The following is a 27,500-nucleotide window of genomic DNA, read 5'->3' as shown; positions in this document are numbered from 1 at the left end:
AGCAGAGAGGGAGAGAAGACACTATGCACACATCCTGAGAGATGCACAACTTGAAACATCAAAGAAGACCTGCATAATCTAACAATACCTAAAAGTCTTATTACCAGCTAAAATGTTTTGTCAGAGAGCGGTCTGATTTCATGGACAATTTTTCATCTCATGATTATAGTTGAACTGATTAATTATCTTGTAGGACACGCGTATCATTACAGTATAGGTGCTATTTCAACTAAACATGCTGTTTAACACCTTGTTGTATCTCTTTGGAGTATTACTCTCACGTAATGACGGTTCCTTTATGAATGTGTAGCCCTATGCACCTATTCCTTATTTAAATCAGTCTTTCTCTGTGCTATACTCTCTTCTTGAATGAGAGGACGAGTCTATTCATGTACTACTTAAATCATGCCAGAGCAATTCTCTTAATGGACTGGTGATAACAATAGACCCATGACGGGGTGGAGAGAAAATGATTCTCCACCTGAAGCAGCTCAGTTTATCCCACTCTCTTGGCAGGAGAGCCTATTAGAAGTGAGTATACAAAGTTTTGCCATTGAAAATTGTCTCCATATGTTGTTGTTATATGTACAGAATTGTTGACACCATTTGTATTGGAATTAGTGTAATAGATCACAGACCCTTACTGTACCAAACCACAAATACACAAAAGACAATTACCAAAGCAAAAAATGCACACTCTTCAAGTCTATGGTATACGGTATGTGTTTTTTTTCTCAGTAATGTCTTGTTTGACAGCTTATTTTCAAGTTTGAACAACCCCCTTACTTTGACCTGTGCCGCTTAATGGCACCCTGTGGTAATATCCCTATGCAATACCAGGTAAGCCTTACACTACATTACCCCTTGTACAGCTCCCACCCACACCCATCTGTTTCTTCTGCCCACCTACATACCGTCTGGCTAACCTGCCTCTAAGCTACAAATACACCCTTCACATTGCCCAAATGTATAATCCCAAAACAATGTGGTCATTGCTTGTTCCAGTGCCAGAGAGCCCAAAGCTGTGATTTGACAAGTCTGCAGAAACCTGCCTGACATACAGAATATGTTCATTTAGCACTCATACATAGAGATACAATTCATTCAGCATAATATCATTTGTGCAAAAAGCCTTTTACCTGCCCTTTCATTTGAAACAATATTCACCCACCTTAGTGTCTTACCCCTACCTCCACTCAAGATTTCAGTGAATTGCCGTTTATCAGAAGGGATTTTAAAATCAAGTCCTATGAGCTCAACTGTACTTCAGAGTGAATCTGATTAAGAGGTTTTAGTGGTGGGTAGACTTCTGTTGTTCCTGTCATTGTGTGGGGACATTGAGGTCCTGCTGCTGCTGTTGTTGCTCAGCCCAGAGTATGATACAGCAAGTTAACACATCCCTCAGGTGCTTCTACAGCAGCATTCACATCATCATAGTTTCTACCTCTTTTCTAAAATAAATGTACATTCTTAGACAGCTATTCACATAACAACTGAGTATGTATCACTTATACCTTCCTCTGAGGTTATAAGTCTTTGCTCTCTAATTCTGAAAGTCCATACCGATACATGATTACTATGTATATATTTCATACGTCGCTGAAATAGTAATGACTTAATTTCAAATGTAATGAATAGTAATGTAATACAGTAGCCACAATATAGAAAAATATAAATAAACTCCAGGGTAATCAGTGTAATTGAAGTGTGTGCTTGTATCTAATTAGTGCTCTACATCTCCTTCTCATATCATGAATTATTGCTCCTTGAACTGAAGAGCTGAACATGTGCAAGAGTGAATGAGAGAGGCAAGCAGAGTACCCTAAATTAAACAGGAGTGTGGACAAGAGAGGTGAAGTGTATGCACCTGCAGAGAGCAACAGCAGTGAATATTCAGTCTTTAAATATGACATTTAATTCTTCTTTTAATGTTAGTACCATGTCCTTCAAAACAACAATAATTAGTCAAAACGGCAAATTAGTTATAAACAGCAATGGCAATACCATAGAGATAGAATTAATTCCACAAGGGATAATACAGATATCTGAGCTAGAGTTGAATGAGGGATGAAAGATGGTGACACAGAGAATTAGAATAACATGGGTGCTTGTGAAATGATAGTGAATGGAAATTTGATTTTATATGAGTCGCCTTGGTAACAAGGTATAATGGTCCTACTTCAACTTTGATAGAAAGGTGTGCTGAAAAAAGTGGTGCAGAGGTCAGTAGATTACAAGAATGATGTCTGAAATTATGGTGAATAAAATGTCATTGGGTAATCAAAGTTTCTGGTTAATGTTCATGTTGAGAAAACCACCAATTAGACAATTTTCTCTCCGTAGCAAAAGATTGCCTCTGTATGTGTATGTGTGTGTGAGAAAGAGAAAGAGTGTGAGATGACTCACTGAATAATGAGAGAATGTATTCACAACTTGCTCTCCACAAGCCTTTTTCTTAGGGACAAGTCTGCCAAATGTTCCTGTCCGTGTCCTTAACAGCTCTCTTCATCTCTCTCGCTCTCACACTCTATTTCTGTACTTGCTCTCACCGCTCTCTCCCCCTCTCTTCCCCTCTCTCCCCCTCTCTTCCCCTCTCTCCACCTCTCTCCCCCTCACTCCACCTCTCTCCACCTCTCTTCCCCTCTCTCCCCCTCTCTCCCCCTCTCTCCCCCTCTCTTCCCCTCTCTTCCCCTCTCTTCCCCTCTCTTCCCCTCTCTTCCATTCTCTTCCCCTCTCTTCCCCTCTCTTCCCCTCTCTCCACCTCTCTTCCCCTCTCTCCACCTCTCTCCCCCTCTATCCCCCTCTCTCCCCCTCACTCCACCTCTCTCCACCTCTCTCCACCTCTCTCCCCCTCTCTCCCCCTCTCTCCACCTCTCTCCCCCTCTCTCCCCCTCTCGCCCCCTCTCTCCCCCTCTCTCCCCCTCACTCCACCTCTCTCCACCTCTCTCCCCCTCTCTCCACCTCTCTCCACCTCTCTCCCCCTCTCTCCCCCCTCTCTCCTCAGAAGGCATAAGGTCCAACAGATACAGAGAGCCGCAGGGAGGAGCTGGTCTGGTAGCTCATGAGGGGGTTGACAGAGACCATCTCCAGGTCCAGGGTGTATTCCTTGGGGCCGGTCACGGCACGGGCCAGAACCAGCATGGCGCTGATGTTGTTGATTTGCTGAGAAAAGAAAGAGAGAGACAGAGAGAGAGAGAACGGTAGAGAGAGAGAAAGGTAATGGCAGTAAGTGAATGTGCTGGAATCATCATTTGAACCTCAACAACAGAGACAGCCGAACCCATGCGATTTCTTAAAATGAAATGGTTCTCTCTTTTTATTTTCTGTTTCACTACTAATATGTGACAGTCATTTGTGTGATGGTAGACATTCTAGACATTCAGACTTGTTCTGGCATGCTTCCAGTCCGGTGGTCTGGTGTGGCCAAGGCCATGTATGACTGCGACTGGAAGTATCACCACTACAGTATCACCACTGCCCCCATTTACCTCTAGATAAACACACCCATGCACACACACACACACACACACACACACACACACACACACAAAATGCAACATCACACATAAAGAATGATGTTCAGTAGTTTGTATTTGTGGTGAGTTGAGTGAATCTGGTATACTCGTGGAGTGGAGAGACACTAGTCCACTAGTCCACTCACCCGTATGTAGAATTCCCCGTGGTCATCTCCAGAGCGGATGCGGAAGGTGTTGTACGCTCCAGGGTAGACGCTGGTGGCCTGGATCTGGAAGATGTCCGAAGGGACTGAGCGCTCGGAGGTGATGCTCATATAGCGGTGGACGACGGAGAACGGAAGGTCCCGACATTCTGGCTTCACTACCGGGCAAACGCAGCGGCTGAAGAGACACAGAAGTGTGAGGAGGTGTTCGTTTGGTCATTTATTTTATCCATTTGTTACTTACTGTATCTATTAACACATTGCTACGGTAGTAATTTCTCAGAAGGCCTTTCAGGACTGGGCACATACTAGACTAATGTTGCTGAGGTGTGATAATGGTGTGTGAGTGTGTGTCTGTGTGTGTGTCTGTGTGTGGGTGTATATAAAGCAACATTACATTATGTGAATGTGCTTGTACCATTGCTGAATGTGCCTCATCGACATAATGATGACTAGTAAGAATATGGTCCAATAAAAATATTGACAATGACAATTGTGAAGATTAATCTTTTGCTTATCCTTCACAAAACACTTTTGGGTTAGGGTTAGGGTCAACGACAAACGACAACGACAATTCATCATAACCTCTGTTGTGTGTGAAGAAGAATATAATACAGTAATATAAATGCATGTGTACATATCTGTGTAAGCGTGAGTGTTACTTACTTGTCGGTTACATGCACATAGGGGTCTTCACAGCGGTTGGAGTCAGCACACTGATACCCCCCATGGATATTAACACAAGTCTGACCGTCTCCACACTGGTGGGTGCCAGTCTCACACTCATTGACATCTGGAGAGGATGAGAGGGAGGACACAGAAGAGAGAGGGAGGACACAGGAGAGAGAGGAAGGACACAGGAGAGAGAGGGAGGACACAGGAGAGAGAGGGATGGCACAGGAGAGAGAGGGAGGGCACAGGAGAGAGAGGGATGGCACAGGAGAGAGAGGGAGGGCACAGGAGAGAGAGGGATGGCACAGGAGAGAGAGGGAGGGCACAGGAGGGAGAGGGAGGACACAGGAGAGAGAGGGAGGGCACAGGAGAGAGAGGGATGGCACAGGAGAGAGAGGGATGGCACAGGAGAGAGAGGGAGGACACAGGAGAGAGAGGGATGGCACAGGAGAGAGAGGTAGATGGGAATAAGGTGGGTTATATCAAGCCTTAGCAGGAGCATCCATCCTAATGTTAGCACAATGACTCTCTAGAATTCACTAGAGCTGTGAGAGCAGTTGATGCGGGTGTGTGCGTGCGTGCGTGTGTGCGTATGTGTGTGTGTCTGTCATATTCCCGCCATAGCTCCCTCTCCCTTACTTACCTTTCGCCCTCTTATGCCAGGGTCAGCAGAAAATAAGTATTAAAGAGGGTAATCGGTGTCAATGCCAGATGTAAATGGCAATCATTAGTTGCGTGTCACCCCATGAAACCCTAACATTGTTTACCCTGGCAGAGTCTTGAACCATGCAACTGGTACCCCTCTGGACACACACAGACCCCTCTGGACACACACAGGAGAACTTCCCCGGCTCGTTAACACACTGGAACTGGCACATGTAACTGGAGTAGCTGCACTCATCTATGTCTGCAGAGAGAGAGAGAGAGAGAGAGAGAGAGAGAGAGAGAGAGAGAGAGAGAGAGAGAGAGAGAGAGAGAGAGGGGCGGAGAGGCAGAGAGTGGAAGAGGTTGAAGACTATCCAGCAGTGGTGTGCCGTCAGGGCCAGCAAGGCCTTCTCTGCTGGCCTAAACATCATCAGAATATACATTTTATTTTAATATATATTTTCCACAAATATGTATTAATGATTCCCCATAGTCTATTCTCTTCATTTCATAGCTTTCCTCTTGGTTGCGCTGCTTCCAGTCTCCGATTGAGATTTGGAGGGCTGGCCTTTATGTTAGAGCTTTTATCCAATCAAAATGTGTTGCTAGGGGGCTCAAAAATCTGCCCGCCTTCACATTAAACGGTGCTGCGGATTCGACCTGTAACTTAACATTGGAACGAGAAAACCTGTGGCGTACCTAGTAAACCTACGTAGATGCGAGCAAAAGCAACAACGGCGCCTGCTGTAAGGCTCAATGATGTCAGCACCCAGCACGTCTTTTGATTGGATACGCACTATTGCTACGCACTATTGATACGCACTATTGATATTCACTATTGAGATGCGGAACTATGCCGGTAGATGTGAAACGTTTGAAAGTGCGCAGGGAAACGGAGCCTCACAACGAAAGCTTTCGTTGACTGATCGATAATACTGATCGATTGTGTCCTGTTTTTGGGTAAACAATAACTTTCATTTAGGGGACACAATGAAAGCGCCAAGTCCACAAACAGAGGAAACTACGTTGAGCTTCTTTCTTTTCTGGCTGAAAACAACCCAGATTTACATTACCACCTGTCCACAAACAAAGTGTTTACTGGGACGTCAGGCAAAATACAAAACGACCTGATTTTTGCTATTACTGAAGTGATGGAAGAAGAGATCAAAATGGAGATTAAAAAGGCACCCTTTGTCGCTATTATGGTGGACGAGACGACAGACGTGGGTAATGTAGCGATCTTAAAGATGTTAGTTTAACACTCTTCATTGTAAATGCGGATTTATTGATTAAAAATGCTTCGGAAATATTAATATAACTCTGTTGTACTTGTCTGACTATGTTAAGGTGATGCAACGCCCGGTTATACTGTGTTTCTGTCTAGTTTCTAGAGCCATGGCGTCATAACGATGGTATTAAGAGGTAGAATAATTCAGGTAGGAATGTGTCGGACATCACTGAAGGCCTAGGTGTGAAATGCACCGCCCGCCACTGCTATCCAGCATACAGCATATCTAAGGAGAGGGGTTAAGTGCAATATCAATGTAGCAACAGTGCTCTTCTTTTTCATGTTGGAAACACAACAATATTGACTGGCCAGCAGACGCAGACAGACAGACAGAATGACAGACAGGCAGAGTGGACAGGCCCATACCGTTACATGTGGAGCCGTCTGGTCCTAGTTCATAGCCTTGGTCGCAGCGACAGAGGAAGGTGCCGTAGGTGTTATAGCATCTCTGTTGACAGGGGGCGCCCATCTCACACTCATTCACATCTGGATGACGGCAAGCACGAGTGACCACAAGCACGAGCGGAGAAGTGAAGGAGAAGGGTAGAAGTCAGGAACAGGTGGACTTGATCAGTAGTTGGATTCTAAACACATGTTGTAATCATTGTATACGGAGGCTTACCGACACATGAACGGTTGTTTCCAGCCAACTGAAAGCCAGATTCACATTCACAGGAGAAAGAGCCAGGGACATTTACACAACGATGCTGACAGTACCTGTACCTGCACTCATCAATGTCTGCAGAGGAGAAGAGAGGAGAGAAGAAAGAAGAGGAGTGGAGAGGAGAGGAGAGGAAAAGAAAGAAGAGGAGTGGAGAGGAAAAGAAAGAAGAGGAGTGGAGAGGACGAAAAGCCTCATTAGGGTCAAAATTACGGAGCGACGTTCGGTGTAAAGAAGGTGTGATAGAGAGTGTCTCACTCACCCACACACTCAATGCCAATCTTGCTGTACCCGTCTGGGCATTGACAGCTGTAGGTGCCCACAGTGTTAATGCACTGCTGGCTAGGCTGGCAGTCATGAAGATCCAGAACACATTCATCCACATCTGCAAAACATCACAAAACACACACACACGCACAGGTTTTGATTCATAGAACAAATAGAGTCATTCTGACGACATCACACCCTGATTACCATTTTTCTGACAAGACAAACAAAACTGTATTTACTGTAGGTCCATATACTAGATCTATCTATTTAGCATTGCCCATAGACACCCCCCCCCAGGCCTTGCTACCGCTACCCGCCTACTAGCGACGCGCCTGTTTCCCAGACACTTTTTGAGGCTTGTCACTCACCTACACAGACCTCCCCCTGCGCCTCGTAGCCCACTGGGCAGGGGTTGAAGGCCTCGTTGGACTCCACGGGCAGGCTGGCCACTGACTCAGGGGCAGCCTGCTCAGGGGCAGTGATGACAGAGGCGGAGCGGGGGAGACACAGGTAGCCACCATAGTGGTTGAAGCACTTCATCTCCCCCTGGCATGCTTCTGGAATGGTCTCACACTCGTTTATATCTGATCGATAAGAGGGATGAGAGGGAGGGAGGGAGAGAGAGAGAGAGAGAGAGAGAGAGAGAGAGAGAGAGAGAGAGGGCAGACCAGTGAGAGGGGTAGAGAGGAATAGAACAGGGAACATTGAGAAATGTGCATGTAACATTAAACAAATAAAACAAAGAGGCTTGGTGCCATGTTATGATGACAGAGTGACACAATGGGATCATTAGTACAGTGACAGATACCCCTCTGTCACACATACCTCTCTGTGACATACGAGTCAAAGATTCATCCACCCACCTTTACAGTGCTGACTCGGAGCATCCCACACATAGCCATCTGTGCACTCCTGAGAGAGAGAGTGAGAGAGAGAGAGAGAGAGAGAGAGAGAGAGAGTCACACACACACACACACACACACACACACACACACACGTATCTATCTCATGGCAGTGTAATTGTGACAGAGACAAGTGGTTGAAGGTTGGCTTTCAGAAGGAGGGGGAAAACAGGGGGAAAAGGTGAGGCACTAGAGGGGAGTAAGGAGGAGAGAAGGGAAGAGATTTCATTCATCCTTACCGTGAGGCCGTCTGCTTCAGGAGGAGATTGGGATGTTGTAAGGTGGATAAGGGAAAGACTTGCACATAATATCCCATATATTCCCTGCATACTCTCTCCTATAGATAAAACACACACGCAAATGTACAGTATAGTGCTGTTCAACACTGTAGATTCACTTGATCACAATCACAAACATGCACTCAAGTCAGTCATACAGACTGACGACAACAAGACAAAGCCCAGCAACAAGTGCAGGCAGAATAGTGATGTTCCAATCTATCTGTGTGTGTGTGTGTGTGTGTGTGTGTGTGTGTGTGTGTGTGTGTGTGTGTGTGTGTGTGTCTGTGTGTGTGAGAGAGGGAGAGACATACAGTATGATAAATGCAAATGCATCAATATGCTTCTTACATAACTGTACATAATTTGTTTTTATCTGCATAACTTCACTGGCCACACTTTGAGACAGACTAGACTGCCCCATAGTCTCATGGTAGAGTTATGTACACCAGGCTAAAGCATTAGTACAACTCTGTGTATCATTTGAATGGAACACATAACCTCATAATTTTAATGGTGTGAAATCTCATCAACATAATGGCTTCATTTCTCAGCCCCAGAATAAGCCCAGGCCTGACCTGGACTATTAGATCACTGGAGAATCTCCACTGAATGTGCTACCTGTCCAGGAAACACTGAAAAGCCTTATGTAGGCATACTGATATTGGCATACCAACCACATCGCCTCTCTTTTCGGGGATTAAAGCAATTAAACTGGCTCCAAGAGTGCTGTGACCTCCTTTTTCTTTTCCAAAATTCCACTGCACCAGTCTCATAATGCCACAGATGGGACTTCATGGAGGTGGTGTAATGGTGTGGGGAATGTTTTCTTGGCACACTTTGGGCCCGTTAATACCAATCAATCATCGCTTGAATGCCACAGCCCATTTGACTATTGTTGCCACAGCCCATTTGACTATTGTTGCTGACCATGTGCATCCTGCCCTCGAAAAGGAGGTACAGGACCCCGGCTGCTAAGACAAACAGACTGAAGAACTGCTTCTACCACAGGGCCGTCCAGGCCCTGAACACAGCAAAGACCTAAGTTCTGGGCCCTGGACAGTCTGGACGGATTGTATGGCAGCTGCTGGACTGAAAAAATCAGGTGTAGTGCTGAGGCACAAACATATACATTTCAAGCCTGCAAACTGTGACACTTTAAATAACGTGAAAAAATACTATTGTGCAATATGACAACCCTAGTTGACTATCTGTGCAGTATAGTACAGTGGATTGTGTACATAGCCTTTATTTATGTAAACCAGCTCCTTACCTTCCTGTGATTTTATTCTTTTTCTAAAAGTTTTTTATTTTTTTTTCCCTTTCCTAACACCAGGGGAGCCACCCCTCCTAAATTTCGTTGTTTGGTACCTGTACTGTAGCAATGACAATAAAGTCCATTCATTCATTCATTCATTCATGGCCATAATGTACCCATCTTCTAATGGCTACTTCCAACATGGTAATGAACCACGTCACAAGGCAAAAGTCATCTCAAATTGGTTTCATGAACATGACAATGAGTTCAGTGTTCTTCAGTGGCCTTCCCAGTCACCAGATCTGAATCCAATAGAACACGTTTGGGATGTGGTAGAACGGGAGATTCACAGCTTGACAGCTTGAAAGTGCCCCTGAAAAATCTGCAGGAATTGCATGATGCAATAATGTCATCATGGACCAGAATCTCAAAGGAATGTTTCCAACATCTCATGGAATCAATGCCATAAACAATTGAGGCTTTTTTGAGGGCAAAGGGAGGCCTATCTACTATTAGTATAGTATTCCTAATAAAGTGTTCGGTGAGTGTATATAGTGTAGTATATATTATTGTAGATAGTTATTGTAGTATATATTTATATAGAAGATATGCATACAGGGTAATAATAAGGCAATAATAATAATGACATGTAGGCTATAGGCAAATGAAACGTGAAGTCTCTCTTTGTTTACTACAATGTATTGCATATTCATTCTTATATCTTCTATTGATCAAACTCACTTAAAAGTCAAATGTTTAATCAAAAATAATTTCAATTCAAATAGCACATTTTTATATTCAAGAAATCTTACTTACCACTTTGTCTTCGTCTCTTGGTCCACAGAGGAGTTCACTTGCATGTAACGATTCCTTTTTACCCCTTCACAATTTATTCTAACAGAAGATCTCTAGATGCAGGACTACAGAACAGCTTTATGGAGTCTTCCTCACTTTGTCACCTTTTGTCTTAGTGATTTACTGGTCCTCTCCTTCACACTGTCTCTGTCCTACTAATGTCTCTGTCCTACAGCCACAATGGTGAAACGAAGGTGGCCGTGTGAAAGTGTGTATGAGAAAGAGAGTATTTGTGGAAAAAAGGGGGTTGGGGTAGAGAAAAAGGGGGGAATGGTACAGCCCCTTCTTACCCCCTTACCCCCCTCCCCCCCCCACCCCAACTCCCCCCCCCCCCCCCCCCACACACACACACACGTTTTGCCATTCCCTCTGTCTATTTCTCCCTAGCCAGGATTCAAATTCCTGGTCTAAAGCCGAAATACCAAATCACTCAACCACCCTAACCAGAGACAATCGTGCAAAGAAAGGAACCCTGCTTCCCGATCGGAGGCATACCTGGGTCCAATCAGCCGCCATCTCCAACCAATTTAAACCTGTGTTAGGGTTAGCCCCACCACCACTGAGAATTCTACCTCAGTATCTTATCACTCTCACCCAGCTCCCTCTGTACCTCTGCCATCCATCCATGCCTTGTGCCACCCCTCCCTCTCCTCCCTCTCCCTCTTCTTAAGACACAGTCGGATATTTACAGCCTGGGAAGGGGGGCCCGTAGGAATGTGGAGACAAATTAGTGTGCAGGATAAAAGGAGTGAGGTACAACAGTAAAAGACAGCGGGCCACTGTTTCTACAGCAGACACACAAGTGTACTAGGAACGCTCATGTTGAATTCCAACACTATCCGATGGTGCCCAGAGCATCTACGATTTGGAAAAGTGATCTGGTTCAAACCACACAGGCACTGTGATTCCATTCCCGTAGTCCAATAGTTATCATTAGGAAAAAGGGGACACTTTCTCAAGGAAATTTCCATGACCATTTGGTGCGACAGGGGCAGGAGGGGTTTTGACAGCTGTCCCAGCGAAGGGGTTTTATAGGGCAGTAAAGTCTCAACTCAAACCCAACCCCCCATCCCAGACAGCCCTGACCAACTGTAGCCCCCTGCTGCTTACCCACCCCCTTTACACACACACACACACACAGACACACGCACACACACACACACACACACACACACACACACACACACACACACACACACACACACGCACGCACGCACATGTGCAATCAACTACAAGCAGACACAGAGTTCCACACACATACTAATGATCAGACACATACAGTATGTGTAAAACAAATATCTTCATTTAAGTCACAATTTACACAAGAATGTTCATCCAGTATATTTACAAGGATAATAACTAATAAAATAATGAAAGGGCCCTACCGACGAGATAGGATAGAGGAGGGCAACAGGGCTACTCTCGGAGGTTAAGTGAGTTAAATGCATGAGAGAGGACTGAGACACAGATTCACTGGAAGACGAGGTGGTGTGATTATAGATACAGAGCTGTCGCTAGTGCTTTCTATGTTGGGCTTCAGACAAGCATGCAGGGGATCCCCTTATTCGTGGTACATTTTCTGGATACAGCTTTGGATGACTCTCATGTATCTGTCCCAGAGCATCTGGTGCCTGAAAGAAGAAGGAAGCAGTTTTAGTTCATCAACACAAACTGTATGAAGTTTCAGGTGATTATACATGCATCATGCATGCACATGTTTTACACACACACACACACACACACACACACACACACACACACACACACACACCTGAATGTGTGAAGAGAGTGGGGTGCACTAGTGTAGTGAGTGAGAAAGAGTGTGAGCTCTCCCTCTGTCCATCTATCTGATCGACATGGCTCGATGAACTGGAAGATGAGGTAGAGAGCAGTCTATTAGCAGTATGGACAAGCAGAACTGGCCACAAAGACATGTGTCAAAGAATGTGTCTAAGCAGTCCACAACACAATTAATCAAAACGTAATCTCATCAGAAGAGGAAAATAAACAATCCAGACATAAAGCAATGAAAGTAGAAAATAGAGCAGTAGGTATGCATAACCCCATGGTCAAGCTGATAGGTAGAGTTAATACCACAACATAGAAAATGTAATTATTGTCATGAATTATTTACAAGATGCTTTTTTAAACCTGCGACATGTTTTAAAAATCCATCTGTTAAACTCCGCCCATTGACTTTTTAGAAACCAATCCGATTTGTTCTGCCCTAAACCAATCAGATTCTTTTTGCCCTTGTTGACTACACTTTATGTCAACCTGTGTGAAGCTCACTCAGAGGCATGTAGTAGAAACATGTAGTAAATCAACCATAACAATACATTCATCTTCCATTAGGAACATACAGTACCTTCTCCACAAGGTCGATGAACAGATCTCTGACATCTCTGGTGTGAGTGAGCTTAGATGCAATGTTAACCAGGGCTCTTGAAAGATTCTGTATGTCGACAGAGGGTGAGATAAAAAAATAAAATTAAAATAAAAGATATTGCTCATGATATGTTCATCTCAATCTGAGATGCACTTGTCAACTTTATTTAAGTTATCATATCATAGCTTTGATACCTTAAATTTGGAATCAATCATTATTCCGTGCATTGAATTAAAATAAACGTATTATTGTCTATACTCAATTATTGTTAGGAACAACTCGCATTCTGTTAACAACACATTTTAGAATGAGTACACAGTTAAAGTTGCTCACTTTAAAGTTAGCCTCCATGTCATTGAAGACTTTGATCTTCCCTCGCAGCGCAGCACACACAAGGCTGACAGGGCGAGGAGAGGGAGATGACAGCAGTTAAGAGGAAACCGTTGTAGACACACAGAGCAATTTCTATAACAGCAAACCCATTTAAGCACTTATCTGACCCATGATAACCCTAACCCTATCTATCCATACCTTTTATGTTGTTCAAGCATGTCTTTGTCAGTTATCAACATTTTGAGATCTTTCAGGTCATGCAGAAACTCTTTCTCCAGGTCAACATCCATATCCTCAATCATGGTGTCTGTGAAAAAACAAAAGTGAGTGAGTTTGTGTTTTCTCTGATGTGCTGCTCTCCGGTTCAGAATGCGTAGTAATGCCTCCCAAACGTAATGGGACATTTGGCTTGACAGATGTTTCTGGTAAGTCAGGTGTGTTCCGTCAGATCATTTGTGGGTGCATAAGAGAGCTGTCAATGTCTAATATTGATTCTAGGCTTTGCTTTTGCCTTTGGAGTCTGCTATTGGTGTCTGTCAACATGAGGACCAAAGAGGTGTCATTGAAAGTCAAGGAAGCCATTATTAGGTCAAAAGAATCAGAGAAACAATCAGAAACATTGCCAAAACCTTAGGCTTGCCAAAATCAACAGTTTGGAACATTAAAACGTTAAAAGGAAAGCATGCATTTCATTTTATGATGATATGGTTTTAGGCAAAAATACCTGAAAACAAACAACAACTGAAGATGGCAGCAGTACAGGCCTGGCAGAGCATCATCAGAGAACATACCCAGCATCTGGTGCGGTCAGTGGGTCAAAAGACTGCAGGCAGTTGTCGCATGAAAATTGTCGACCAAATATTAAACGAGTGCTTAATTTGGACATTTCGTAAATGTGTCCCATTACTTTTGGGTACTCTGAAATAGGGGGACTATGTATCAAAAGGTGGTGTCATTTCTAAACGGTGAAACCAATATGTACACCAATATCATCAAATAAAAGCTGAGAATGTTTACTTTAACATAGTCATTCCTTGATTTCAAACCCAAAGCCAATTGAAATTAATCTAATATCTGGACTGCCCAAAACACACTCTGTGCATTATTGGTGTGATTCAAGCTCTAATTCAATAATTAGGCAATCAATCTATTGTTTAACTTGGCCTCATAGAGCAGTGAAGTAAAGCTTTGTAAATTAGGAGAAGCTGTAATGCTGAAATGTCATTAATATTACCCCCTAAAACCTCTAAATAATCTACCTTGACCCACAATGTTATGTAGAGGTTATGCACTGGTATACACCAACAAAGATGTCTCTCACCCACAGCTCCCACTGTCCAGTGACTGATGAGCTGTCCTGCACAGAAGGAAAAGTCCTGGAAGGAGAGGTACTGCAACTTCCTCTTTCCCGTCTCAAAGCGGTGGTTTGCAAAAAACACAATAGTTGCATAGTCCCTACAGAAAGACAGAAATAACAGAGAATTACAAAATGTTAGTATATACATGTGCCAAAAAAGGAAGGGCAAGTTTCTAAGAAACATCATAATTCTGTTCCCATTTTCAGAAATCACCCTTTAAAACGTTACATAGATGCAGTCATTAACCATTTTCAAAAAGTCTTGCCCCACACAGTATTTTTTTCATTCTCTCTCTCTGTCTTTGACTCTATCCTGATATCCACCTTGCCAGTGTGTCAGACAGCAAGAAGTGATGCTGGATATTTTCCACTAGGGGGCCCTTCAACTCCTCCACCGCTTTGAACACCCGCTTGAAATTGTCAAACTGGAGAGAGACAGAGAGAAAGAAAGAGAGTGAGAGAGACAGATAGAAAAAGAATGAGGGAGAGAGAGAGAATAATAGGGAGAGGGTGGGCAGGCATCCGGTTGGCACGGTTCATATCCTCTATATTTTAATTTTTGAAAGGGGAATAATATTCCTTTCTCCTGTATTTTGTATGCTTTATTTGAACAGGGCTAGAGATAAGAAACAGAGAGGGAGACAGATGAGGAGTCCGTGGGTGATGCTGGACTCTAGGGATTTTAGATTGCAGAGTCAGATGGGCTAACCCCTATGCCAGACCCCGGCCCAGTGCTCTGCATTCCTAGCAAAGTGTCTGTTCTTTTGAGTCACAGAATATACACAGCAGCATACAGTGATATGACCACAAGCGGATTCCTCCTGGCAAAATCACATCTCTATTCCATCTCAAAAGACACTTTCCTGGGTAATCTGACTAATCTGCATTATGCCACTGGAACAAGGATGTGCCCCCTCCTCAATGTGTGAGTGGCACTCATGTCCCACCTGGCGCCTGCAGCTTTTCAGTGTGATCCCTGTTTTAGAACTGATGTCATCCAGGTCCTTCTTGGTCCCTTTGGAGAGTTTCTTTCCCAGCACCTCTCTGGCAAATGCACTATCAAACATGTAGTATCTGTACAACACAACAACAACAACTCACTGTCAAACTCATATGTTGTTTTAGGACCAATTAGGACAGTTTTTAGGACAAACACACACACACACACAGACACACACACACACACACACACACACACACACACACACACACACACCTCTCAATGACCATGCTCTGGCACTGGGGTGTGATCTGGAACAGCAGCTGATTGGCCAGTTTGGTAGGGCAGTCTAAGAGGCGCTCACACATCTGGAAGGTTCTGAACTGGTCCATGGTGTCACTGTGCAGCACCTCTGCATTGGCCTCATACCCCAACAATGCCCCTCCATCCATCCGCACTCTCACCGCACTGGCCACTGTGAGGGAGAGAGGAAGGCAGAGACAGGGAAGCGGTTACAGGGATCAGGTCCTTAACATCCTAATGTGTACACTAAATACATTTGGGTGATGACTATGATAAAAACCAATGATTTGAAAACCATCTCATCATAGTCACAGAATAAACCGAATACAGACAAACCTGTATAACCATCCAACCAAAGCTGATAGACTTCCATATCCATGATTGTAGTGTTTCCCACAAACACATCCAGCTCCATAGCCATCTTTTAACGACCAAAACAAACAATATTGGAGAATACATTTCAGAACAGTTTTGGGTCACAATACTTGCACGGCAGGCACAGTCAGAATGATCCTTCACCAAGTCTAAATGTGTCTAGGCCCAGTTTAATTTAAACGAATGGGGTCAATTGTTTCTAGGTGAAGCTGGCATTAACAGATAGCCTAGATTACCAGTAGTAGCATATACAATCACTCACTGACTGCCTAGTCATTATGTAATTAAAACAGGCGAAAATACTTACCCTGAAAATGCGAAGGTGATCTGTCAAATTGAAGTTAAGCGGTAGCCAGCAACATTGCAGCAGGTACCGTTAGTTTGGTACGGCATCTGCGGGCGCAGGGTCCTCTATAAGATTAGGCTTATCAAATGTAAATAGCTGTAGCCAAAAGAACGGTCCAGACAACATGTACACACGATGTCTAGGACTAATCTAATTATTAAACCACAGCGAAACGTCCGAGGGGGGGTCGGTGACATGTCACTGCCTCTCAAAATCCACAACAGAAGGCGCACCTTTATTGGATCTATTGGATTCGTTGGATCTCCTGCGATATTAGCAGGTACCATTGAAGGCACTTTACTGCCATCTACTGCAGTGGGGTAAAAATCTAATATTATAAAAAATGTTTACTGCGCATCGCATTGATGCGTGCATGTTTTCGTAGATTATTTGCAACACATGCTGTCCTGGAAATAATAACATAGTCGCAGAAAATCTTTCTACATTCTTCAATATCTATTGCTATCTGAAATGGTAGGCGGCCTGAGGAACATGTCGACCTACAAACGTTTCGACATTTGATAGCACGCCTGCTGCCAGGCAGAGAGGAGAAAACAGGCTGCAGTGTTTCATACCATGTCAACATCGGTGGTGGTGAGGATGAACTGGTCTTTGACCAAATCGATGTTTTCGTCATCCTTTTCTCGCGCTTTGATGCATTAGATAGAATATGTCACATTTGATTTGCAATGTTTTGTCCAATTTGTATTCTCTTTCGTATTTTTGCAGGAAACATTCTCTGCGGCCTTGCAGATGATGAGCATCACATCTCTTTGGAGATGCTATGGACGGGAAGACAATCAAAACAAGCCCATAAGACAATTTTAATCCATCTATAAGCACAACCTGTAATAATTTTATGCAATATTGAATGTGTGCTTTCAATCGCATTATAGCATCTCGAGCCTGCAGCTGCAGCGCATAGCCTACAACAACACAATGTGCAGCAACAGTGAGATTGACTGCGAGCTCTCTAAAATGTCCGACGCGCTCTTGTTATCATTCTCAAAGACAGACCTGGTGGCCCGGTTACGCAAAGAGGAAGCCAAAAAGATGACAGCCCTGATACAGCGGGGGCGTTTAATCAAAGAGGTTAACAAACAACTGCAGGACCATTTACTCGAAATCAGGGAACTTAAAGCAGTCAATAAACGGCTGCAGGAAGAGAATCAAGAATTGCGAGAACTGTGCACTTTCCTGGACGACGACCGATTAAAAGTGAAAACGCTGTCGCGAGAATGGCAACTTTTTGGACACCACGCGGCCAAAGTAATGCGTGAGGACATGGGTGACCATTTAAAAAAGCTCGCCAATTTGGAGCGAGTGCAAGGCGGATTGGTTAAAGAGAATTTTGATCTTAAGGAACTGTGCGTTGTTTTGGAGGATGGGTGTGTCAACAGAGGTGATTCCAGCCCTGGCGGGTCGTCCGATATAAGTTTACAGTATTTGCAAGCCCGGGACCTTGGAGATGGAAGCTCCAGTACTGGGAGTATCGGTAGTCCCGATCCGATTCTTCTAGTGTGTTCCCCCGATGATTAAGATTAAGAGATTATTAAGGGATGTTAAACTCAGGACATATGCTATAGCAGGTATATTCAGTGGAATTACTCATTTTGCATGTAATGCTTATGTTATATCACCCAAAATATTCTCCATATAGGCCTCTTTCAAACTGCTAATTAATGACAAGAAGCGTTCCATCCATCACCATCAAGCACTGTCAATGGGCGTAACCGCACTTCAGCCTACTGACGGGAGCTGACCATGGTGCTGAAATGAACTCCACTGGTAATTCAAGGCCATTTCCCCATGCACGTCGACTATCACTGAAATGTGTGTTCGAGAACCACATAAACAATTGTTGTTGCAAATTGATATACACTTAAAAACAAAAAACTAAAGAAAAACATTCTAGAACGAAGAACCCTTCTGGAATACATTAGTTTTTCTTCTTCTGAGTGGTTAAATGCTTCACCAGAAAAATGTAGAATCTGTAAATCTCAAACACACACCCAATACAATGTCTTATTGCTTATCTGCTTCTTACATCTAATTCTTCACTAATAGATTGTAATTTGACAAAGAGATCATTTTCTTGGATTGAATGTCACACGTTATCTTTTGTCTTATTGAGAGGCACAATCACATTAGCTATTAACACAGTGTTTTGGTGACACATTTATATGTATTGGATTTTTGTACATTTTATTACAATTTCAACAAGGCATTAGCCTATCCGTTAAGCTGTTGAACCTTTTGAAAGTAGATTAGTGTCCCCTCCTTGAAATCAATGTTGCCCTCATGATATTTGTGAGTATTGTACAGTGGTGCTGAATTGTTGTGTAGTAGCCTAATTGTTAAATAACTCATGTTTTAATTAAAAACATTAATGGCTTGGAAATGTAGAACGCTTGTAGTTTTCTAACTGATTCGTTTTGTTTTGAATTATTCTCTTTACAATGTCCTGTTATGAGATGTATCAAGGGGGGGGGGGTCTTGCTTTCATATGCCAAATAACTGGAAAATATATTTCTTTGTCAGAATAATGTCAACTCAATAGAAAAAGATGGTTACAATTGTTTGACTGTCCACTCTGTTTTAATATGTCAATCAATGAAAGACAAATATAGGCACCAATGACTTTGTCTAGCCTACGTCACTTATATCACCCAGAAGTTGAAATTGCACTGATGTATTGCTGCCCCTAAGTCCTTAGAATGGTCGATAAGCCCCAACAGTAACATCAAACAGTCTAGGATTGTTCAGTGTCCCGTCGTTGTCCAAAAGAAAGTAGAACTTGTGGCCTTTCACTCTGAGGGGAATGAAAGACGGCGACTCCTGTCTGTGGGCATGGCAAGTCACTTGTGATAAGGGTATGGTCATTCTCTGCCCCTTGTTTGGTCCGAGGGGTGACTGTGTTGACACAGTGACCATTCCACCCCCCTTGTGCAAAATCACCTGGCTGACAGAGCGGCGACAGAACAGCAGTCCGACTCCAACAATTCCTCCTCCTGATAGAAAGAGAGGGAGATAAATAATAGAAATTAGGACACAAATTGGCCAATTAACTAGAGCTGTTATGACATGTGAAGACTGAGTGAGACAACGGCATAGTCTACAAGCCTGTGTGCCTTGAGTCTATTTGGCTACATTTCTGCGCCTAGCCTACCTACCAATCACAAGACAAGCCAGTGTGAATCCGTATCTCCAAGCATTGTGTCCCAGGTTCATATCGAAACTCCAAAATCCTGCCAAGCCAGTAGTGGCCACTTTCCGTCCACCCGAATCACTTCCGCGAGTATCTCGAAGACCAGTAAAGGCAAAGTGGGCCAGGTATGTCCAGAAAAGCAACTGGGCACCACAAAAGACTGCTAAGAGGCGAAAGAATCTGGTTCGGTCGTGCTCAAATAGAATGACATCTTTTGGAACTGATGTGGAAAATGAACGGGAGGCGATCGTGGTATGCCGCAGTTTCTTTAGCAAATGACATCTCGTCTGTGTATTCAACATTCTTAACTGGAGTGAGCACAGACCAAAACATAACGATCGGGCCCCCTCTTTCCTTATCCAGTTGTAAAAACTTGTCACCCCACGTCCTACCCCGATGCATGACGAGAATGGCTTTGCCAGTGTCATTAAAGGCATGTGTGATGAATGGTTCAAGGTCTCGCTTGGTTTGACATCGTTGAAGACCCTCAATCGCGAAATATTCGGCAGTCGATAGCGTGCAAAACGGGAGCAACGCTCCGATGAACTGCAAAACAAATACAGAAAGCCCATTCTTGACGGTGCTTCTTCTGTTCAGTTTATAAAGCGGTTTGAATGTTTTCAGAGGGAATCGGCTATAGCAGTTACTTCGTGCCTTACTGTACAGGACGCCGCCATGACGGAAGTGTTGGTGTACGGATGCTGCCCTGGGACAAATAAGATAGAGCACCTGACTATCAGAAACGCAACCTGTCTTGCTAGAGATTACTTCATAGGTCACAAACATGTCAGAGAAATAGTTGTCCTAAAATACATTCTTATTCAAATCATATGTCATGTAATTCTCATTGAAAATGTCCCAGGTGAATTTCTCTTTATTTTATTGATAGATATATACATTTCGATCAGGTTTGCGTTTGCCTACCTGGGGCCTGTTTCGTTTTTCCCCCCAGTGACAATGTAGAGATGGAAAATCGTGACTCGTGTTATTTAGGCTACTATTCAAGAGCAGTGACCTATGACTACGGGCTTGATTTGTCATCCTGTAGGGTTAGGGGTTAACCCTAGGCCTGGAGCTAAATCTGTTTGACTTCTCATATACAGTACAGGCCAAAAGTTTGGACACACCTTCTCATTCAATGCGTTTCCTTTATTTTCATGACTATTTGGTACATTGTAGATTCTCACGGAAGGCATCAAAACTATGAATGAACACATAGGAATTATGTATTTAACAATAACGTGTGAAATAACTGTAAATATGTCTTATATTTTAGATTCCTCAAAGTAGCCTCCCTTTGCTTTTTTGTTGTTAATAAAATATATAATAATAATATTAAATATAATATGTGTTAATAATAATATGTTATTATATATATATATAATATTATTAGTATATATTTTATTAACAACAACATTTTTTTATTTTATTAACAACAAAAAAGCAAAGGGTGGCTACTTTGAGGAATCTAAAATCTAAGACATATTTAGAGTTATTTCACACTTTATTGTTAAATACATAATTCCTATGTGTTCATTCATAGTTTTGATGCCTTCAGTGAGAATCTACAATGTACCAAATAGTCATGAAAATAAAGGAAACGCATTGAATGAGAAGGTGTGTCCAAACTTTTGGCCTGTACTGTACTAGAGCAAATTCAGGACTAGTCTACAATTAGATTACTTTACTTTGCGCAGTCCAGCTGTTGAACAACTCTGCTGCGCGAGGTTGTGGGTTGGAAAAGGGGGATGAATTGGACACAATAAAAAAATACAGTTCCCATGATCCCTTTTGTTGACACACTCCCTCCCTTTGTTCTGACGCCCGTCAGGCGGCGCGCGTGTCCGCCCGTCTGGTGTCGTGCGCGTGCGAGCCCATCCGAGAACACGAACATTTCATTTTCTTCCTCAGACGCAGACACACACAAAAGATCCAACTATGGTAACGTTACGTTCATGTTCCAAACTATCTAACCATGTTGCATTCATCCCACAGTATATGTTAACGAACCTTTAGGAGGAACGAACTGATCATACATAAAGTCAAGTGATCTTATTTTCGCATTTTCACATTTTTTTTCCACAATTGATGAACATTTCTGCTAGCTAGCTAGCTAGCTTAAATATGTGCTGGCTAACCTGCTAGCCGTTAATCAGTCAGTTGTCATTAACCTGGCGTGGTTACTATCTATCTAGCCAGAGTCCTAGTTTAAAGTTTAAACACGGACGTGATCGTGAACCTGTTTGTATTCATACTAAAAGCACCAGTTTAGGTTTCTCATTTGACTGCCAGCTAACGGTTTTATGCGCTGACTTTCTGGTTGTGTGAAACTCCTCGCCTCGGGCTAAGCTAGCTGTCAAACCGGCTGTCACGTCGGAAATAACATGCCTTGTCATTACACAGCAAGTATGTCAGCTGGAGGTTAGCTAGCTAACTACTTCCTCGTGTCTGTCATTTAGTTTTAGCTGTCACGCAATATTCTCACTCAATGATCTAGCTACCTTGAATGGCTTCTCAGGCCTTAGCGGCCCTGCTGGAACGCATAGCTTGGCTCCCTGCTATTACTGGCTAGCTTGGGTGGCTAGCTTAGAGGGTGACACAGTCAGTTCAATGGGCAGACAGGCTAGCTAACTAGGTATATGTAGCTATGGCTTCTTCTTCTTTTTTTCCCCCTTTTTTTTTAAAAAGCATTCTCCACTTTATATGGTGGTCAATTAGAACAGTACATTTCTTTCGTTCTCTCCTGCTTTGGTCAGTGTCTCATTTGGCCAGTTATCAGGCAGTGTCCTGTCCTGTCCGACCCCACCCTACTAGGAAAGTGCACCGTTTTGAACCACTAACGTTAGCTAAGCTAATCTAGCCAGTCAGCCAATCTCTCTAATGGACGTAGCTAGGAGGAAATAGGCCCATGTCTTCGGACTTTGTTCACGGTTTTAAGTTGTTTGTGTGGCCTCCCCCTGATGACTATTAAAATGAGTCCATAGATTGGTTGGGGCTTACCGTTAGCAAGCCACGGGGACACATCTGCCCACTGGACTCTTGTGTTTAGAAGTGCAATGCTGTAATCCTCCTCCCCACATTTAAACAGGGTTAGGTTTCTCAGGTAGGGAGATATAGATTGACTTGTTGTGGCAACTCACTGGCCTTAACTGAACCTGGACGAGTTGTGTGTGAGGTCTCCATGCCAGTAGGTAGGCTAAGCAAGTAGGCCATGCGTGCATTGAGTTGTGCATTGTTAAGTCACCATCTGTGTTTACATTTGTTACAACTTGAAACTGAGACCTAATTGTCTAAAGAAATTTTTTATGGAGACTAACGTTTTCCCAGGTTATTCTCTAGATGGTAATTTGGTACTGTGTTGGTTGATCGTGGTTGTTGCAGTTGTTGGTGTGGGAATGTGGGCCAGCATGTCACTCACTCACTCACTCACATCTCCAAGGTGTTAGGGTTTTAGGAGCAGATTCAGCTGCTCCACATTCACCTACAGACAGCTGGTGTTATGCTGACCACCCTCTCTGTTGCTCTCTCTCTTTATGCTGTATACGTCTATCTTGATCTGACACGACACTTTAACTCAGTTATTGTTTATTTATTGTTTGAATTGTGATGTATTTTTTGCAAAGGGCAGAAAATAGATATCTCTGGCACTTAACAGCTGGACATTATTTCAATAATTCAAGGACTGACCTAACCTTTACTTCAGATGAAGCCAAGGCATTACAGTGGGCCTTGTAAAAAAACATTTCCTGGGTAATTTCAGTAGTCTATTGTTTGCTACTAGCACAGTTGTTGGTTGAGTACACAGTTAGTATATACACTAAATCTCTCATTTAATTCCTCCTCCTTAGGCCTCTGGGGTGACAGTGACCGATGAAGTGATTACCGTCTTCAACGAGATGAAGGTCCGTAAGGCCCAGGCGAATGAGGACGAGAAGAAGAAGAGGAAGAAGGCAGTGCTGTTCTGCCTAAGTGAGAACAAGAAACACATCATACTGGAGGAGGGTAAAGAAATCCTGACTGGGGATGTGGGTAGCACTGTCCAGGACCCTTACTTGCACTTTGTCAAGATGCTGCCTCCAGACGACTGCCGCTACGCCCTCTACGACGCAACCTACGAGACCAAGGAGACTAAGAAAGAGGACCTTGTTTTCATCTTCTGGTGAGTGGTAATTGTCCAGCGCTGGGTTTGAAGGGGAATTGTAACCACTTGTCGTCAAGACAAAATAAATAAATGTGTGTCAATGTAAAAACCATGTGATGTGAGTGTAATTTATTATGCGAACATGTAAAATGAAATCATTAACAAAAATAAAAAAGTATAAATAAAAATTACATTTAACTTGTGATTGCTAAGTTCACAATTAGTCATTAAAATCAAAACAACCATAAGTCATCTTTGAGATTTATTGAAAAGTGTTAACTACTCCCAACTTCTTTCTTATTGAACTGGAGAATATTAGGCTTTATTAAGTTATTTCAGAAGATTTTGAAGAGGTAATTGAGTGGTAATTAATCACACTTTGTAGAACAGCCCCCTAGTTTCAAATGTGTCATTTATCCATTATTTTTCTCTGGTTTTGATGATGCCAAGATTGACATGAGAGAACGTAAAGTAAATTGTGATAGTGAAAATATAGACGGAACAGGAGGGTCACCCTTTTTTTGTTACCAATCTGTGTTTCAGGGCCCCAGAGAGTGCTCCATTGAAGAGCAAAATGATCTATGCTAGCTCCAAGGATGCCATTAAGAAGAAATTCACAGGTGAGTGGAGAGTGTTTTAGGACAAAAAACAAATATCATTCTATGCTTCTGTATATTTCTGATGTTTGATGTATGATGTCTGATGTATGATGTTTACATTTTAATATTTCAATATATATTTAAATTCTAGGTATCAAGCATGAATGGCAAGTTAACGGTTTGGAAGACATCAAAGACAGGCGCACCCTTGCAGAGAAGCTGGGAGGCTCATCTGTGGTGACCCTTGAAGGGGGACCTGTATAAATCCAATATCGGGCTTCGACTGAGGCCTTTAGGGAGAGAATGACCAGAATAAAAAATCCTGGGGGTTTTGCTGTTCATTCCAGAATGGGGAGGGATTGGGTGGGAGGGTTTTATGTACCAATAAGAGGGGCTTGGCGGTGGGGTTGTACTCTTGTTGTCACAAGAAAATCAAGTATGCTATTTCATGGTTTAAAATTGTGGTTATCATTCCACTTCTCAAAATGAAGAACAAAAATAGACTCAGTCTTAAAATTTATGCTAAAAGTATAAAACAAGTTGTGACAAAATTTATGAAGAATTGAAGAAATGTATGTACACCATTTCAAGCTTGTCCTAACAATTTATCACAAGTACAAGTGAGAGGGTTGATGGTGGGGTTGTACTCTTGTTGTAAGAAAAAGTATGCTATTTCATGGTTTAAAAAATTGTGGTTATCATTCCATTTCATAAAATGAAGAACAAGAACAGACTCAATTTATGATGAAGGATTGTGATGAAAATTGATAAAGAAATATATCTTGACCATTTCAAGCTTGTCCTTAAAAATTCCACTTAAATGAAAAAACTAAATGCAACCAAAATGTGGTTTGTATTAAAGTGGGCGATGAAGTAGATGATGAAGGATTATTGCGATGGAGAACTGTTTGTGTTATGTATGATGGAGGTGTATAAATGGACTGGGCAAACGAAAAAGTGGTAATGAGCCATTATGACTATCACAGTAGGTTATTAATATGTCAATTTATGAATACTGCTCATACTTACCTGCTGATAATTCCTGTAATGCCAAATTTGTTCTTGAGCATGTTTGTAGCTAAAACTAGATTCTGTTCTGAGCTTATTTGCCTAATATTTCAATTCACAAACTTGAAACATGATTCCAGTAAATTGTGATCATTTCCAAGACCTTTGACCAAACAGTTACAAGCTGTGTTTTGAAAATGCACTCCTTTTTCCCCCAGACAAAATTTCAGAACAGCTTTAACATTAGTTTAGAAGTGGGTTTAATTAGGTGAAGTAAAGTGGGGGGCAGCAGTTGGAACAAGCCTGTGAGAGTAAGTGTGGATGGATATATTGTGGGTGTTTTGTCTTTGTCTCCTTATGTCTAAATAAAGAAAATGCACTTAAATGTACTTCCTAGTGTCAGTTTCATGTGTTTCTAATTTGTTGTGACTTTATAACTTGTCTTTTTTGAGAAAGTGCAAGCTACTCAGAATTACGGTAGTAAAGCTATGTTATTATTGGAGGTAGCGACAGCATCTATTCTTCAGCAGTTTTGTGTATTTTATCTTGTCACCTGCCGTTATAGTCTGTTAATGTTCAATACTGATGAGCTCAAGATGTGAGACATTCCTGAATAAGGCCAATGAATTGAAAGTAATCCACAAGATGTGATAGATGAATAGAGACATGAAACAGAGTGATGACTTCCAGTAGTAGCAGATCAATAGTAGGTAAAATGATGTGTTGGCTATGAAATGTATTTAAAAAAATAAATAAAAAAAAAGCACTGAACTGTGCAACTATACCTAAAAAAAAAAAAAGTAATACAGCATGATCTTTATTGTACATTTTCTTTAACTATGTTTTTATGAAACCATATAAGACCAGAAATAAACCACCATAGGCAGCTATCACCATGCCTTGAGCTATATTTAGACATACTGTTCTCTCTGCTGTCATTCATGTTTCAGTGTCTAGATGTCAGGAAATATACAAATGTCTCACAAGTCATTTCCTATTCCATTTAAATAATATAACTGCAATTAAAGCTATTCTTACTGTAGGCTTGGTTAGGTTTTCGCTGGTTTGTCCATTTTGATGAAAAGTCATATGGTGTTCCTTGATCCTCAAAAAGTAATACCAACACTTTTAGGTAATGGTATTGATTATCAAGGATCCTAAATGTAGGCTACTAATAATTCTCACTTGGTAAATGGAGAATTGTAAAAAGCGTGGATGTTAACCTTTAAGTACTGCAAAGTAAGTGAGGTGGATCTTAAGATTTTACATAATATATCCATCCATAATTATGGTTTTTTTCCCCCTAGTATTTTTTCAAGCTGTGTAGAGATTGATTAAAAAAAACGTATTAGCTACCTTTAGTGATGGTGAAAAATATTCTATTGAATGAATGAATGAATGATGAATGGTCTTTATGGTCTTTATTGTCATTGCTATAGTACAGGTACCAAACAACGAAATTTGGGAGGGGTGGCTCCCCTGGTGCTAGGAAAGAAAAAAAAAGAAAAAAAAAAAAAAGAAGGGAAAGGAGCTGGTTTACATAAATAAAGGCTATGTACACTATCCACTATACTATACTGTACAGATAAAACGACTAGGGTTGTCATATTGCACATAGTGTTATTGCACATTCATTTAAAGTGTCGCAGTTTGCAGGCTTGAAATGTACACATTTGTGCCTCAGCACTACACCTGATTTTTTCAATCCAGCAGCTGCCATCAATCCGTTCAGGGCCTGGATGGCCCTGGGGTAGAAGCTGAGCTTCAGTCTGTTTGTCCTTGCGGCCATGGTCCTGTACCGCCTTTTTCGAGGGCAGCCGGGCAAAGTGTTCGTACCCAGGGTGGGATGGGTCTCTGGAGATCTTGGAGGCCTTCCTGAGGCAGCGTGTGTTGTACAGCTCTTCCAGAGAGGGGAGGGGGGCGCCAGTGATCTTCTGGGCTGTTCTCACAACTCTCTGTAGCGCATTTCTCTCTGCGGTTGTGCAGCTGGAGA

General features: G+C 42.5%; 5 protein-coding genes across 5 annotated transcripts; 2 read left to right on the top strand and 3 right to left on the bottom strand.

The window, feature by feature from the left end:
* Positions 1-3,000: 3,000 nt before the first annotated feature.
* Positions 3,001-8,446, bottom strand: efemp2b (EGF containing fibulin extracellular matrix protein 2b; the record flags this gene model as incomplete). Its single annotated transcript, XM_080529143.1, is given in 11 exon segments — positions 3,001-3,162; positions 3,662-3,857; positions 4,346-4,472; positions 5,119-5,185; positions 5,188-5,258; positions 6,651-6,770; positions 6,907-7,023; positions 7,208-7,330; positions 7,584-7,799; positions 8,079-8,127; positions 8,357-8,446. Coding segments are annotated over 11 exon segments (1,338 nt in total).
* Positions 8,447-12,069: 3,623 nt separating this feature from the next.
* LOC308155769 (acidic fibroblast growth factor intracellular-binding protein B-like) lies at positions 12,070-16,251 on the bottom strand (the record flags this gene model as incomplete). The annotated part of the gene is made up of 10 exons (XM_080529142.1): positions 12,070-12,139; positions 12,280-12,377; positions 12,877-12,963; positions 13,231-13,294; positions 13,429-13,537; positions 14,552-14,685; positions 14,912-15,012; positions 15,535-15,661; positions 15,804-16,002; positions 16,167-16,251. 10 exons carry the CDS (start codon positions 16,249-16,251, stop codon positions 12,070-12,072), a joined length of 1,074 nt encoding a protein of 357 aa, XP_080385268.1.
* A 1,239-nt stretch (positions 16,252-17,490) lies between these two features.
* LOC308156547 (coiled-coil domain-containing protein 85B-like) lies at positions 17,491-18,090 on the top strand (the record flags this gene model as incomplete). The annotated part of the gene is made up of 1 exon (XM_080529915.1): positions 17,491-18,090. The coding sequence occupies one exon, from the start codon at positions 17,491-17,493 to the stop codon at positions 18,088-18,090; it is 600 nt and encodes a 199-aa protein (XP_080386041.1).
* An 860-nt stretch (positions 18,091-18,950) lies between these two features.
* LOC308156735 (transmembrane protein 223-like) lies at positions 18,951-20,348 on the bottom strand. The gene is made up of 2 exons (XM_080530155.1): positions 19,725-20,348; positions 18,951-19,562 (listed from the first exon to the last, which is right to left on the bottom strand). The coding sequence occupies exons 1-2, from the start codon at positions 20,329-20,331 to the stop codon at positions 19,264-19,266; spliced, it is 906 nt and encodes a 301-aa protein (XP_080386281.1). The 5' UTR covers positions 20,332-20,348; the 3' UTR covers positions 18,951-19,263.
* A 1,280-nt stretch (positions 20,349-21,628) lies between these two features.
* On the top strand, positions 21,629-24,847 carry LOC308154750 (cofilin-2-like). Its single transcript, XM_080527961.1, has 4 exons — positions 21,629-21,700; positions 23,608-23,918; positions 24,444-24,520; positions 24,651-24,847. The coding sequence occupies exons 1-4, from the start codon at positions 21,698-21,700 to the stop codon at positions 24,761-24,763; spliced, it is 504 nt and encodes a 167-aa protein (XP_080384087.1). The 5' UTR covers positions 21,629-21,697; the 3' UTR covers positions 24,764-24,847.
* The last annotated feature ends 2,653 nt before the right edge of the window (positions 24,848-27,500 follow it).

The sequence above is a fragment of the Nansenia antarctica genome, assembly GCF_963989245.1.
Source record: "Nansenia antarctica genome assembly, chromosome: 4".
NCBI lineage: Eukaryota > Metazoa > Chordata > Actinopteri > Argentiniformes > Microstomatidae > Nansenia > Nansenia antarctica.
Note: the sequence above shows the minus strand (reverse complement) of the source record. Positions and strands in the feature narration are given on the sequence as shown.

What these genes read in the sequence shown, in the direction of transcription:
- LOC308156735 (XM_080530155.1), bottom strand. Translation starts at nt 20,331, where the DNA reads ATGGGCTTTCTGTATTTGTTTTGCAGTTCATCGGAGCGTTGCTCCCGT. An exon ending in ACTGGCTTGTCTTGTGATTG is followed by an intron (nt 19,563 to 19,724) that starts GTAGGTAGGCTA and finishes TCTTTCTATCAG; the next exon opens with GAGGAGGAATTGTTGGAGTC.
- LOC308154750 (XM_080527961.1), top strand. An exon ending in GACCTTGTTTTCATCTTCTG is followed by an intron (nt 23,919 to 24,443) that starts GTGAGTGGTAAT and finishes TCTGTGTTTCAG; the next exon opens with GGCCCCAGAGAGTGCTCCAT. An exon ending in CATTAAGAAGAAATTCACAG is followed by an intron (nt 24,521 to 24,650) that starts GTGAGTGGAGAG and finishes TTTAAATTCTAG; the next exon opens with GTATCAAGCATGAATGGCAA.